The sequence below is a fragment of the Xyrauchen texanus genome, chromosome 15, assembly GCF_025860055.1.
Source record: "Xyrauchen texanus isolate HMW12.3.18 chromosome 15, RBS_HiC_50CHRs, whole genome shotgun sequence".
Lineage (NCBI taxonomy): Eukaryota > Metazoa > Chordata > Actinopteri > Cypriniformes > Catostomidae > Xyrauchen > Xyrauchen texanus.
The window spans coordinates 3,036,098-3,051,967 of NC_068290.1; the positions used below are offsets into that span (position 1 = coordinate 3,036,098).

At 37.8% G+C, this 15,870-nt stretch overlaps 1 protein-coding gene across 1 annotated transcript in view; it reads left to right on the forward strand.

Annotated features, from left to right (window-relative positions):
• Window positions 1-15,870, forward strand: part of LOC127655708 (protein argonaute-3-like) — a 58,483-nt gene that overhangs the window by 31,820 nt on the left and 10,793 nt on the right. The window contains exons 6-10 of the mRNA XM_052143653.1: window positions 939-1,073; window positions 1,149-1,236; window positions 10,067-10,214; window positions 10,296-10,415; window positions 15,480-15,602. Coding sequence (XP_051999613.1) covers window positions 939-1,073; window positions 1,149-1,236; window positions 10,067-10,214; window positions 10,296-10,415; window positions 15,480-15,602 — 614 coding nt within the window. The remainder of the gene's footprint in view (window positions 1-938; window positions 1,074-1,148; window positions 1,237-10,066; window positions 10,215-10,295; window positions 10,416-15,479; window positions 15,603-15,870) is intronic.

Consider the following 15,870-nt stretch of genomic DNA (forward strand, 5'->3'; position numbering starts at 1 on the left):
AAGAGCACGAAAGCATGCAAGCATTTGCAATCGGACCAGCTTTCATTTCACACCATAACTGGATATTTTTTTTTTAACCATTTCAGTTTATAGAATTTACATTGAAAAAAAAAACAACAAAAAAAACATATTTAGGGCAAATGCATGCTGCTTTCGAAATATACTTTACACATCCAAAACAAGCTGAGAACATAAATCAAGCTTCAGGCTGCACCAAACTTACTTTATAGAAGTGTTACTGATATCTATACAGTATATGTGCATGCAGATTTCCTCAACCTTTCTCTTTTGAATAGTGTAACAATACAAAACAAAGCAAAAAAAATGGCAAAATTGTATCACATGATCAGGGTTGGGAGGGTTTCTTTTAAAATGTATTCCACTACAGATTTCAGAATACATGTTGTGAAATGTAATTTGTAACATATTGTGTGAGGTTACTCCTCGTCAGTAATGTAGTCTAAATACTTTGGATTACTACTTCAGAACTGGCACATTTTTCACTTGTTTATTTTACTATAAAAGTGAAAAACGTGAAGTAAAATCTGCCTGTACAGGAAAACTAAATGGATTTATAGAAAACTTCATGCTTCAAAAAAGCCAAAATATATAATGCAATGTAGCTTCTCAAGTAATTTTTTAAAGGATATATTAGATTTTTTTACAGGAATAAAATATATAAAAAATAATCTTATTTCAATCTAAACTTGACACTTATTTCATGTGTCTCACAGTAACTTCGATTTTAGCTTTTTTATAGAAAAGGTGGGATGAGTCGAAATAACTTTTTGTGGGAATCAACATCATGCCACAAGTGCTGTCGATTGAGTTTAACTTGTAATGATCCCCAAATACAAAATAAATGGTAAAAGTGAGTGCCAGTAATAGATTTTTTTCTTTGTTTAACTCAAAATATCAATGTTTCTGTTGTCTTGCAGTATCAGCCACAGCTTTCTACAAAGCACAGCCAGTGATTCAGTTCATGTGTGAGGTACTGGACATCCACAATATTGACGAGCAGCCTCGACCCCTCACAGACTCCCATCGAGTCAAATTCACCAAAGAAATCAAAGGTACGTGTGTAAGAGGATAGTTTTGTGTTTTTGTGTATGTGGTTGTGCCTCTCTGATTGGCTGGTTTCTGTGCAGGTCTGAAAGTGGAGGTGACGCACTGTGGAACCATGCGGAGGAAGTACCGTGTCTGCAATGTGACCCGCCGCCCTGCCAGCCACCAAACGTGAGTCAAACCGTCTGAGGTGGTGGAAAGTGAAGCTCATTATGTCAAAATATGCAGTATTGAGTGTGGATAGCAGTCACTTGGTTTTAAGAAGATTTTTGAATAATTGCACCAGTCATTTTGGTATTTTTGAGGGAATAGTTGACACAGAAGTGAAATATCTGTCATCATTTGCTCACCCTTATGTTGTTCCTAACCCATATGATTTTTTTCCTCTGATACACAAAAGGAGATGTTGGGCAGTTTAATTAATTGAATAACATCGACATCTTAAAAATAAAAAGTTATTTAGCATTTTACAGGGTTTGGAGCTTGAAGTACTTGAATTTGACTTTTTCAAATGTAAGTTCTGGAAATCCTTTTGAAAATAGCAGTTTTTACCAAAAGGTGTTTAAAATGTTCTTGAATGACCGAAAATCGTAAAATACGTTGCTTAAATCCTTTAAGTTAAATGCATTTATTTTTGGAAAAACACGACAGCAGACCACTAAACCACTGCTGAAGCAGCGCATAGACCAGAGTTTCTCAACCTTTTTTATGCCACAGCACACTTTTTACATCTAAAAAATTCTACGGTACACCACTATCCCACGTTGGCTAACCATCGTCAATATTTTTCCTTTTCAAGAACTTGTCTTAGTAGCGTAATGTTTGAAATTCGGCAAAGGCAAAATAAACACACACCGTGCTTGCGTTAGACTTTCTCATCGTCTGTCATTTTGACGGACATGTTTGTAAAAATTCCTTCATAATCTATTACCCATCATTTTAATTTTCATATTTTAAAGATAACACATTTAATAGCTTATTTTCTTTCACATTTTCATTTTAAATCACGAACTCACAGGACGAGCATATAGCAGATTATACATTTATTTATTTTTGAAGAGAACAGATGAACAACAGACACATTTACATTTATGCATTTGGCAGATGCTTTTATCCAAAGTGACTTACATTCACTTATTACAGGGACAGTCCCACCGGAGCAACCTGTAGTTAAGTGCCTTGCTCAATGACATGATGGTGGTGGCTGTGGGGATCGAACCGGCGACCTTCTGCTTAACAGTATAGTGCTTTAGCCCACTACGTCACCACCACTCCACAGACACGCAGCAGATGAATGTTTTTTCTGCCGCTGTGACATCGGAGGCTACTAAAATATGAACAACACAATATTACAAAAAACAAATACGATTAAAATATGAACAAAACACATATAAAATTAACAGAACTCATTCGACAACTCAAACCTTCCTCCTGGTCTGCATCTACGGGTGCTCGCCTGTGCGTAATCAAGGGAGACTAATGCTGAGGTAATTGTCATTAGATTTTGTGTCTTTGCCTCGGACAGACGACTTATCGTGGCAGTTTTAATTCGGTTCTGGAGGCTGAACCCAGTGTCAACCAATATTTCTTGTTGCTTAGTACTCTCAAAGACATTTAGTGAAGCAAAAACATATGTGTGAAACACATATACTTCATAGACTTGTATTCTGCAGCACTGACGTGAGTCATGTGATGACCCTTTACTTGTATAAATATCACTCACTTCATAGACTTCAATGTGTTCTGCAGCACTGACGCGAGTCATGTGATGACCCTTTACTCATATAAATATCACTCACTTCATAAACTTCAATGTATTCTGCAGCGCTGACGCGAGTCATGTGATGACCCTTTACTTGTATAAATATCACTCACTTCATAGACTTCAATGTATTCTGCAGCGCTGACGCGAGTCATGTGATGACCCTTTACTTGTATAAATATCACTCACTTCATAGACTTCAATGTATTCTGCAGCACTGACGTGAGTCATGTGATGACCCTTTACTTGTATAAATATCACTCACTTCATAGACTTCAATGTATTCTGCAGCGCTGACGTGAGTCATGTGATGACCCTTTACTCGTATAAATATCACTCACTTCATAGACTTCAATGTATTCTGCAGCACTGACGTGAGTCATGTGATGACCCTTTACTTGTATAAATATCACTCACTTCATAGACTTCAATGTATTCTGCAGCGCTGACGTGAGTCATGTGATGACCCTTTACTCGTATAAATATCACTCACTTCATAGACTTCAATGTGTTCTGCAGCACTGACGCGAGTCAAGTGTTCTTAGATTTGAATGCAGATCAATGGAGGATTCAGTTTTGTGAGCCGTCTAGCGCCCCTTGTGTAAAAGCTTTGTGTCTCACAAAATAGGTTATTTCTGAAAAATTAAATAAAAAATGTGTTGACAAACATGTCCCTTGACTTTTTTAGTCATGAAAAAGCTTTCAAATAGCGAAAAAATAAAAGGTGTCATTCTATAACCTAACTTTTAATGATGTGAAATGGCTTGACTCTGCTTTGCAAGTTTTTTACAATTTGAAATTGTAAATTGCCTGAAAAAGAAAATCGTTGTCCTCTTCAACTGGTACACCACTTCTATGACATGTTAAGTTAATTATGTGTTTATTTTGTACTTGTTTTTAATACAAGCATTAGTGCCGAACAAGTGTGCAATAAAGCTAAACAAAATTATTATTATTTTTAATTTAAAAAGAATGTCTGTCCCTTGATTTAAAAAAAATAAATAAAAATGTTGGCATTGGTTTGATTTTCCTGCTTCGTTACTGTTCTGATGCATCTGCTTGCTGCTCCATGCTTTTCTCCCTTGCTTTTGCATTTTAATCTCTAATTTTCATAACAGAAGTTCAGCAAAGTGCTCAAACCCCCACCCACTCTACAACCAGTTACTTTTGGGACTGATATTTTACTTAAAAACATTTTTTTTTTATAAAAGCGGTCTACCAGCCTCCTACAACTGGCAGTTTGCATTCCTGAAATGGGACAACACAGCTGTCTTCAGACAGACAAGAAAGAAAATGCCTCCTTTCAGATCAAACTCTACTTGCCGCAAAAACTGCCATAGACCTCTACAAAAACAATCACAGTTCTTGAAACGAAACTACTTGCAGTATTGCCAACCTTTGACGGAATACACAGGAGAGCATCACCGTGGACCTCCTCAGCCTACAGCCGGTGATTCCTGTGAATCAAATGTTCCTCGACAGGCTATATACTGAGCTTAGAAAACCCAGCAAAACAGATGGCAAAAGTGACTAATGAAAGTGAGAGCAAAAACCAATGGCAAAAACAGGGAGCTAAACCCAAAGTTACTCGACATATCAGACAGTCACAATCATTGCATATTGCAGCATTGGCATCTTACACTCCAGTTATGACTCGACTAACCAATACTGGTATTCTGTCACCCTGGTACGTCTTGAAAATAGATTTGATCCATTACTGAATATGGAGGAAGAAACCCCACATTTATCAGGCTTATATTACCTAACAGCTAACACTACAGCTGGCAGGCGCTCAAGGTCGAGCAGGCATTCAGTTGAAACCACAGCCGAGCCCAGCACTCTGATAGTGGGGGGGACTCCATTATACTCCATAAGACTGTGAATTGAGTTATTATACATGTGGGGGAAAATTACATTCATAAAGAGCAGTCAGAACTCCTTAAGAGGGAATTCAATTAACTCTTTGAAACACTTGTGAGATTGAAAGTTCAGTTGTTCATCAGTGGACCACTCCCAGCCCAAGGAACAAATGTTTTCTCGGTTAAGTCTAAACACTTAGCTGCACAAAACCTGCAACATGAGAGGACTGAACTACATTGATAATTTCAATCTTTACTGGAGTCAAAGAGAACTGAGAAACAAACTTGGTGCAAAAGTGCTAAAGGAAAATATCTACTTCTCCCTCTGCGACGTGCACAATTCAACTCAACCTGGATGGCACACAAACACCACCGTAGTGTCTGGATGACCACAGGATTGCACTTCAGCACCTGGATGGACATTTGATCAACAGATCCCACAATAACACAGCAAAGACACAACAACATGGGGCTGAGCCCCACACCCAGAGCATAATACAGTCAGACTGTGATGACTTAAAACTGCTCCAAGAGACAGGACCCAAGGACGATTTCCAGGAAAAAAGCCAAGGGAACCAAGATAACAACAACATACATCAGCCTCCAGAACACCAGAGCCACAGTCTCTATCACAACACAACACCTCCCTCTTGTCAACATCCCCACTCCTGAGCTTCTCTGAGAAAATGGAGGAACAAGTGTATGCTGGTAGAAAGCTCTCCCCATTCATTGCTGCGAGCCCCCAGATACAAACCTAAAAACAGCAGGCCCCTCTACCACAAAAATCTGCAGGCCTAGATCAACCTCCCTGTGAGAGAGCTCTCCAGCCACTGCCACAACGCAAGGGTACATCTCGTCCGTCTTCTGCTCTCGATGAACAACAAACAACTGATGGCTCTAATTGAGGTTTATCAGGTCCCCGCTACGGTAGCAGCAACACTCACAATTTTTACAGAACGCTGTGCCAGTATCTTTTTCAATATCTGTTATGTTGAGTGATGGGGTGACTAAGGCTTTCTCAATACGAATGGCAAACCAATCTAATCTGTTGCATATTAGTTGAAAATCCAACATTAATGTGGGGCCAAAAACAGATTCTGTCAAGTTAGCCTATCTAAACATCCGCTCACTAAAGAACTAGTCATTTCTAGTTAATGAACTCATCACCACAAATAACCTGGACTTTGTTTCCAAATGAGACTTGGTTAGATAACAGCTGCAGTGCAACAGCCCTCAATGAATCAGCCCCTCCAAACTTTACTTTTATGAGTGTCTGCAGAGATGTTAGGTGAGGTGGAGGATTAGCTGCAATATTTAAAGATGTCTTTCAATGCAAGCAAGTTCCACTTGGTGATTACTTGACCTTTTGAAAATCTTGAGTATTGTACTAAAAGGTGCTCCATGCATTCTATTAATAATTATTTATATGCATCCAAAATATTCTCCTGTCGTTTGTTGATGATTTTACAGAACTGTTATTAACAACCTCTGAATTTGACTTTTGTTATTGCTGGGGATTTCAACATTCATATAAATAGTCCTGAACACAACACTGCCAAAGAACTCAAAATGGTTTTAAACACTTTTGATCTGATTCAACCTGTAGATGGACCCACACACAATCACGGACATCTTGATCCGCTTATTAGCAAGGGTCTGAACATTTCATCCACTATTATGGGGTGACTGTGACTCAGGTGGTAGAGTGGGTTGACCACTAATCGCAGGGTTGGCAGTTCGATTCCTGGCCCACATGACTCCTCAAGCCGAAGTGTCCATGGGCCAGACACTGAACCCCAAATTGCTCCCAATGGCAGGCTAGAGCCTTGCATGGCAGCTCTGGTGTCGTGTGGGTGTGGGTGGGTGGGAGGTTGAATTAGTCATAGTGTAAAGTACATACAAGTACAGACCATTTATTATTAAGGACATTGCACTATCTGACCATTTCTGTATTTTCTTTGAAATATTGATTTCTCCTGCCACTGAAGTTAGATCTGTCTCTGTCAAAAACAGGTACATAAATGAGAACACTAGTGTGCAATTTATCAAGGTTATATATCTTTGAAAACGAGTACATCCGCAGACTGTATTTATGATCTCCTTGATAACTTCAACTCAAAAGTTAAAAATGCTATTGATGGCATTGCTCCTGTAAAGATCCATATGATCACTGGCACCTTGGAGATACACAACAGCAGTGAAAAACATGAAAAGAAAATGCAAGAAAGCAGAAGGAATGTGGTGGAAAGCATAACTAAGTCCATAATATTACCCATAAAGACATGCTTTCAATTTGGAATTAGGCACAGCAAGGCAGACCTTCTTCTCAGACATTATTAACAACACCTGCACTCTTTTTGCTACTTTAGAGAGACTAACAAACCTCCCCAACACAGGTTGCCTGTGAATTGCTCTCTGACAGAAAATACAAGTTTGCATCTTTTTTCATGATGAAGATCAGTGATATTAGAATGGAGATCAGCTCGTCCTCATGTTGCACTGAGGTCAGACAGCACCCATCACCAAAACTTCAGAAATTAGTCACTATGTCTGATTTTGAGGAAATTGATGGCAAAACCCAGGAAGAAATAGTACAGCATCTTAAGTTCAATCTGCTGTCTTGACGCACTCCCCACAACATTTTTCAAAAATGTGTTTAACTCTCTGGAAAAAGATCTGTTAGAAATAGTAAATGGTTCACTCCTTTCGGGCACATTTCTGAAGTCTCTGAAACTGCAGTCAATCCCCTTCTTAAAAAGAGCAATCTAGATAACTCAATATTGAGTTACAATACAGTCTGAAACTACAGATCACTTTCAAATCTTCCTTTCATAGGCAAAATCATTGAAAAGTTTGTTTTCAATCAGCTGAACAAATTCGTAATCTCGAATGGCTACTTACAGTCTGGTTTCCGACTGCACCATAGTAGAGATGGCACTCATAAATATCCTAAAGGATATTCGGCTAAATACTCATTCAGGCAAACTATTAGTGCTGGTATTATTAGATCTCAGTGCTGGTATGGGGTTACTATGTGAACATTGGCAATTATGAATGAGTGGAAATCCATGATGTGCAGAGTCCCAAAAGGCTCAATTCTGGCACTGCTCATGTTCAACCTGTATATGCTCCCACTAGGCCAAATTATGAAAAAGAAACAAATTACATACCATAGCTATGCAGACCATTCCCATATCTATCTAGCTCTATCTCCAAATGACTACAGCCCCATAGACTCGCGGTGCCAGTGCATTGATGAAATTAACGGTTGGATGTTCCAAAACTTCCTTCAGTTAATCAATGACAATACAGAGGCCATTGTATTTGGCAACAAAGGCACAATTCCAAAGGTGAACACATACCTTGACTCATAGGGCCTAAAGACAAAGCAAGCAAGAAATGTTGGCGTCATTTTGAAGTCAGACCTTCGTTTCAGTAGTCACATCAAGGCAATAATGAAATCAGTCTACTATCATCTAAAAAATATAGCCAGAATTAGATGTTATGTATCCAGTCAAGACTTGCATTCATCACCAAGAGGGTAGACTACTGCAATGGACTCCTAAACGGCCTTCCCAAAAAGACCATTAGACACCTGCAGCTCATTTTGAGGATTACCAGGATTCTCACCCGAACCAAAAACAATGAGCATATTACTCCAGTCCTCCGGTCTTTACACTGGCTTCCAGTTACATTTTAAAGTCCTATTACTCGTTTATAAATCGCTGAATAGCCTAGGACCTAAATACATTTCAGATATTCTTGTTGAATATAAACTTAACAGACCTCTCCAATCATTAGGATCAAGGCAGTTAGACACACAGAGGGCTCACTCATAACAAGGTGAGACAGCCTTTAGCTTTTATGCCACCTGCAGCTGGAACCAGCTTCCAGAAGAGGTTAGATATGCCCCGACAGTAGCCACATTCAAATCCACACTGAAAACACTTGTGCATTTTCTGACTGAAGATTGTGCTGCACTTATTGATTTCACTGAATCATTTTGCTTTTGGCTTTTTCATTTTAATTATTAACTATTTATTTTATTTGTATATAACTTTTTCTCAATGTGTGTTTTTATTTCATGTTCTTAATTGGTTTTTATTTTTTTTAATGCATCTTGTATTTTCTTTTCAAATTTATATGTAATGCACTTTGAATTGCTATTGTGTGTATAATGTACTATATAAATAAACTTGCCTTATGTTAAAACTTTTTATTTATTTGTATTATTTTTAAGGTCAAAGTTCAGAGGCTGCTTAAATATGCATATAGTGATTTTTCCCAGCATGTTAAAAAGTTATTCACATTTTATCTAAAATTTTCACACAACAATGTTTGGTGTTGTAACCCATTTAACCCTCATTACTATTATCTTAGTGTAACTTACGTTTACATTTATGCTTTTGGCAGATGCTTTTATCCAAAGTGACTTACAGTGCACTTATTACAGGGACAATCCCCCCAGAGCAACTTGGATTAAGTGTCTTGCTCAAGGACACAATGGTGGTGGCTGTGGGGATTGAACCAGCAACCTTCTGATTACCAGTGATGTGCTTTAGTCCACTACGCCGCCACCACTCCAACTTGCTTTGTTCAGAAACAAAATTAAATGATAAAAGACAGAACAACATCCAAGTTGTCCATTATGAATAAAAATGAATGTCAAAATGTTACAAAATGTTTACCCTTAACATTTATAGGCAAAAACTGAACTGAACATTTCAATAATTTTTAAGTTGGAAAGTCAAAATTCTTTGAGGATGACCCATTCGTAATTTCGGTCAGTTCCTCACATAAATCTGTGTGACTTTAGAAAACATGGAAGAGCACATGAGTCATATGCACTATTGATTACAGACTTATTCTCCTTTGTTGGAAAGCGAAGTGTGTTTTAAGGGAGCACACTACAACTGCACATCAATTTCATCATGAATGAATCATAGTTGGCATTTAAAGATGCACATTGAGATATGCTGTACTTGTAATAAGTGGTTTTATACAAATAAATTGAAATGAATGAATGAAATATTTAATTGAAAATGAACAAATAAAGAATTAGACATCTCCTTGCATAATCCTTGAAAACAAATAAAAACGTGCTTGAAAAGTCCTTGAATTTAACTTTGAAGCATCTGTATGAACCCTGATTTTAATTCAGTTAATTTCATTGCCAGTCCGATCAAATAAGTTATTGAAGAGATGTTACAAAATGTGACCGATATGACCTCTATACATAATGAATACTGCAAAAAGTAGAATGGTAGTGTGCTTTTCCCAAACATAACTCATATTTTTACCTCCTTGGACACGAGTGATTCAGCTCTGCTCTTTGCTGTCCTCTAGTGGTGGTTTGATTTACACTTTTGATTCCACGCAGGTTCCCCTTGCAGTTGGAGAACGGTCAAACTGTAGAACGAACTGTAGCTCAGTATTTCAGAGAAAAGTACAACCTGCAGCTCAAATACCCCCACCTGCCCTGCCTACAGGTGGGACAGGAGCAGAAGCACACTTACTTGCCCCTGGAGGTGAGTGCTGTCACTTACACTTCACTGATGGCAGTAGACGAGTTTCTCTGCTCTTACATTTGCCCGCTGGTGTTCTCGTAGGTGTGTAATATTGTAGCAGGACAGCGGTGCATCAAGAAACTTACAGATAATCAAACATCCACCATGATCAAAGCCACGGCGCGCTCGGCACCAGACAGACAGGAGGAGATCAGCAGACTGGTGAGTGTGTCTTATTCCACTTCCTAGCTCCCTGTGATGTGAATTAGGAATTGGTCCGGATGGTCGACTAATTGTCTACCAACTGAATCCAATCCTTATCCATCTCAAATTCCTGTGGGATCCTAAGAAAGGTTTTAAATTGTGAACAAAAATCTCACTGCACAAGCATGTCTGGCCATACTTTTCTATAAACATTTAAATATTTATTAAAGAGTTTTGAGCCTGAGTCAAACCAATCAGCTCAGAAATGAATCACCATATCACAATCATTTTATTTTAAACAAAAAGTGTCTGTTTTGAAACACACTATTTATAAGAGAATGAATGAACAACCATTCAAATAATACAATCGAAAGCAACGATAAAATATAAATCTGTTAACTATCAGTGAAGACATGCTGGAGAAGATTGGATTTATATTACCATTGTACTAAAGCCAAAAGAAATGATTAATATATTATATAAAAAAAGATTATGTTAGAGTAATGTGCTCTTTTGTACGGTCAGTATATAATAACTTGTCCTATAGAAGGTTTTAATTAAATTTAGTTTGAATTCACATGGTATCTTAAAGTTAACATTCTGTTGAATTCAGAAGGTTCCAGATGCTGATTATGCAAAGAGTACAAATTATGCATATAAACAATGTAACTAAATGTATATATGCAATACAATATCTGCAATTTGTCATGTATTATATTAAGACATCATTTAAAAATGTGTGCATTTTTAAAAATCTAAAATGTGATCAAAATGATAAACTAATTATACATAAAATGTATAATTTCATAATGTACGTAGTTAGAAAGTACCATGTATAATTTACAGCATTAGCTGAGAGAGAATTTCTTTAATATGTCAGCGGACACGTAACTGATATGAATCGATATCGAATCGAAAACTGATGTGTATCAAAATCGAATCAGGAAATCTGTATCAATACCCAGCCCCATTTTCACTATTACAGTAATGTTTAGAGGTGCACCAAAACTACAGATAAATATTTGTACTTTGTAATGGTTTCATGTTTCAGAGTATGAATACTTTAACATAATAACAGGGTTGCACATGTTGTGCAAGGTGCTTCTAAGACAAGTTTGAAAACATGAGAAACATTTTGGTGTTATAACCAGGGACTAAAAATGAAACGTCAGTATTTGTTTTTGTTCTGGTTCAGAAGTTCCACAGCCTCCTTTCCAAAATGGTTATTGGCTAGTACAGAATAAAATAACTGTTAATAATGTTCTTTTTTAAAATGACTGCGCTCGGTCCTAAGGGTGAGTGAAATACCAGTTGCAGTGTTGCCAGATCTTTTAACAGAAACAAGCAGCCTGGTCTGGAAAAACAAGCCCAAAATAAGCCACTTGCTTCACCAAAATAAGTGAAAATATATCAGTAATAATATCAGCATGATAAAATCAAGTTTTCACTCGATTCAACAATTTAAAATAACTTTTTTTCCATTTTCGGTTATGTTCTGCAAAAACAGAACGTTGTTCCCATTTTTGTTCCTTGAAACATATTTAGTCCCTGGTCCATTTAACTGATGATTTTTTTTAAAGATAAAAAACAGCAAGAAAAGAAGGAGAACCATTTGAAAGTAGCAAATGATTGTTCATTTCATTCACCTTCACGTGATATATGCATCTTTTCTCTCGCTCCGCATTCTTGTGTTTGAGGCAAGCGCAAAAGATCGACTTCATCAGAATTGGATGGTGGTTGTTCTCCTTAACACAATAACTTATGTGTAAAGAAGACACTGGAAAAAGGAATAGGAGTTATTGTCTGTCATTTTTACCTAGCCCAGCAACACAGTTTAAAGCAATAAAACAAATGTAAATCTCAGTCAGGCTCAAAGCAACAAACCCAGAACAATCAATCAATACTAATGCCAGATTGACCACTAAATAAATGAGTAAATTAATAATAACGTATAAATGCATGAATAACGTATCATATTTGTACGTTTTATCTTAGGTTACTTTTAAAAGGTAAGCTACACCCAGGAAGAACGGTCCTGAATAGTGACTTTTAATTACTGACTATGCTAATATTGTTTATATTAAGATATCAAATACATATAGAAATGTATATGTATAAAAAAACACTCCGATACCTAAAACTAGGTACTAATGCATAGATGTATTGACCGCCAATATTTATCGGCCATTTATTGACCAAATTAAAACCGTTTGCAAATCGGTTGTAACACATTGAGTGATCAAGTGGCGCCCTCTAGTGGCCATGGGTGGCATTTTCCATTATCCCTTACTACACAATAAACCTTAAAAGGGTGTTTTATTCCTTTTGGTAACTTTTTAATTTTTCATGATGTGGTTGATATTTCCATGAAATATGCATAATATGATTTTGTTGAATATTGTTCTATTATACACTCACCTAAAGGATTATTAGGAACACCTGTTCAATTTCTCATTAATGCAATTATCTAATCAACCAATCACATGGCAGTTGCTTCAATGCATTTAGGGGTGTGGTCCTGGTCAAGACAATCTCCTGAACTCCAAACTGAATGTCAGAATGGGAAAGAAAGGTGATTTAAGCAATTTTGAGTGTGGCATGGTTGTTGGTGCCAGACGGGCGGTCTGAGTATTTCACAATCTGCTCAGTTACTGGGATTTTCACGCACAACCATTTCTAGGGTTTACAAAGAATGGTGTGAAAAGGAAAAACATCCAGTATGCGGCAGTCCTGTGGGCTGAAAATGCCTTGTTGATGCTAGAGGTCAGAGGAGAATGGGCCGACTGATTCAAGCTGATAGAAGAGCAACTTTGCCTGAAATAACCACTCGTTACAACCGAGGTATGCAGCAAAGCATTTGTGAAGCCACAACACGCACAACCTTGAGGCGGATGGGCTACAACAGCAGATGACCCCACCGGTACCACTCATCTCCACTACAAATAGGAAAAAGAGGCTACAATTTGCAAGAGCTCACCAAAATTGGACAGTTGAAGACTGGAAAAATGTTGCCTGGTCTGATGAGTCTCGATTTCTGTTGAGACATTCAGATGGTAGAGTCAGAATTTGGCGTAAACAGAATGAGAACATGGATCCATCATGCCTTGTTACCACTGTGCAGGCTGGTGGTGGTAGTGTAATGGTGTGGGGGATGTTTTTTGGCACACTTTAGGCCCCTTAGTGCCAATTGGGCATCGTTTAAATGCCACGGCCTACCTGAGCATTGTTTCTGACCATGTCCATCCCTTTATGGCCACCATGTACCCATCCTCTGATGGCTACTTCCAGCAGGATAATGCACCATGTCACAAAGCTTGAATCATTTCAAATTGGTTTCTTGAACATGACAATGAGTTCACTGTACTAAAATGGCCCCCACAGTCACCAGATCTAAACCCAATAGAGCATCTTTGGGATGTGGTGGAACGGGAGCTTCGTGCCCTGGATGTGCATCCCACAAATCTCCATCAACTACAAGATGCTATCCTATCAATATGGGCCAACATTTCTAAAGAATGCTTTCAGCACCTTGTTGAATCAATGCCACGTAGAATTAAGGCAGTTCTGAAAGCGAAAGGGGGTCAAACACAGTATTAGTATGTGTTCCTAATAATCCTTTAGGTGAGTGTATACTGTATGTTAGATGCGAGTTCTGTTGTTTTGTTCTGTTGTTGAGTTAAAGTTATTTTTAATATCGGTTCATCCCTGTTACTAGGTACTTATATCTAGGATATATGGTGAAATTAAATGTATTTGTATAGCACTTTTTACACACACAATTGTTCTGGAGTGGTGGTGGAGTAGTGGTCTAAGCACATAACTGGTAATCTGGTAATCAGAAGGTCGCTGGTTCAATCCCCACAGCCACTACCATTGTGTCCTTGAGCAAGGCACTTAACTCCAGGTTGCTCCGGGGGGATTGTCCCTGTAATAAGTGCACTGTAAGTCACTTTGGATAAAAGCGTCTGCCAAATGCATAAATGTAAATGTTCCAAAGCAGCTTTACAGAACATGAGGCTTTGCAACCTCCATTGAGCAATCTAAAGGTTGCAGAAACAAATTGAAATTGCAAAAATGTATGCTGATTTGTTTTTTCTTACTGTTAAAAACAAACGCCATTATTAGAATAAAATACTTATGATAAAGGTCATGATTCCAACAAGTCTGCATCGCAGGAGATTTATGCAATTTTTGTAAAAAACTAAATTGACATTTTGAAGTCATGAAAATTCCCACAGATGACTTCGTCTTGCCATGGCTAATTTCATATAATTTCTGATGTATCGAGAGAGAAATTATATTCTAGCATCTTATTTTGTGAGAGTTTTGGTCCAATAATTACAGGTACAATTAGGTACAATTAGTACCTTTTGTTTTGTTAGAATTGAGCAGAAGTACATTTTTAGTCATCCGGTCCTTGATTTCATTGATGCACTGCTAACTTGGAAAATTGGTAAATTTCCTCTGGTCTCGAGTATTGTCTGCTTAACAGTGAAAACTATTTATGGTTTCTGAAAATGTTTTGCAGTGGAAGCATATACAAGGAGATCAATCTGAAAATTTGTGGGCAGAACTGAAAAAGCGTGTGTGAGCAAGGAGGCCTACAAACGTGACTCGGTTACACCAGTTCAGTCTGGAGGAATGGGCCAAAATTCCAGCAACTTATTGTGAGAAGTTTGCCAGACAGACATTGCCAGTGCTACCAAATACTAATAAATTTTATGTAAACTTCTGACCAACTAGGAAAGTGGTGAAAGATATAAAAGCTGAAATTAATCATTCTTTCTACTATTATTCTGAAAAACTGTGTTTAAATGTATTTGGCCAAGGTGTATGTAAACTTCTGACTAGAAGTTGACTGAATATTTTAGGTCTGGGACAAGGCTTAAATGGTATAATCTATACATTAAAATCATTGGAAAATTATCAAAGACATGATTTAAAAAATTCAGTCAGATTTAATGAAACCTTCATATAACAAAGAAAACATTTTGTTCATTTGAACAAAAATCAACCCATTGGACATGAAACACCCTTGTGTAGAACGTGTCATAAAACAGGTGTTGGTCTTTTTGTGTGCAGGTGCGCAGTGCTAATTATGAAGCAGACCCGTTTGTACAGGAGTTCCAATTTAAGGTGCGAGACGAGATGGCCCACGTGACAGGGCGTGTGTTACCTGCGCCCATGTTGCAGTACGGGGGCAGGGTGAGCTCAGAGCACTTTATGGTACCCTTCCTTCAATCACCCACATCTCTCTGTGTCTGTTTGTCTGTCTGAATGGCCGCTGTCCTGGAGGAACTAACAGCCCCTAACCACTGCGTGCGTGTGCGTGTGTGTGTGTGTGTGTGTGTGTGTGTGTGTGTGTTGAATAACTACCAATAATTAAGCTTGTAGTGATTTGATTATATATGTTTTTATGTAGTGTTTGCATTGCTCTAATAGATTAATAGAATTGAAGCGATATTTGTTTTTA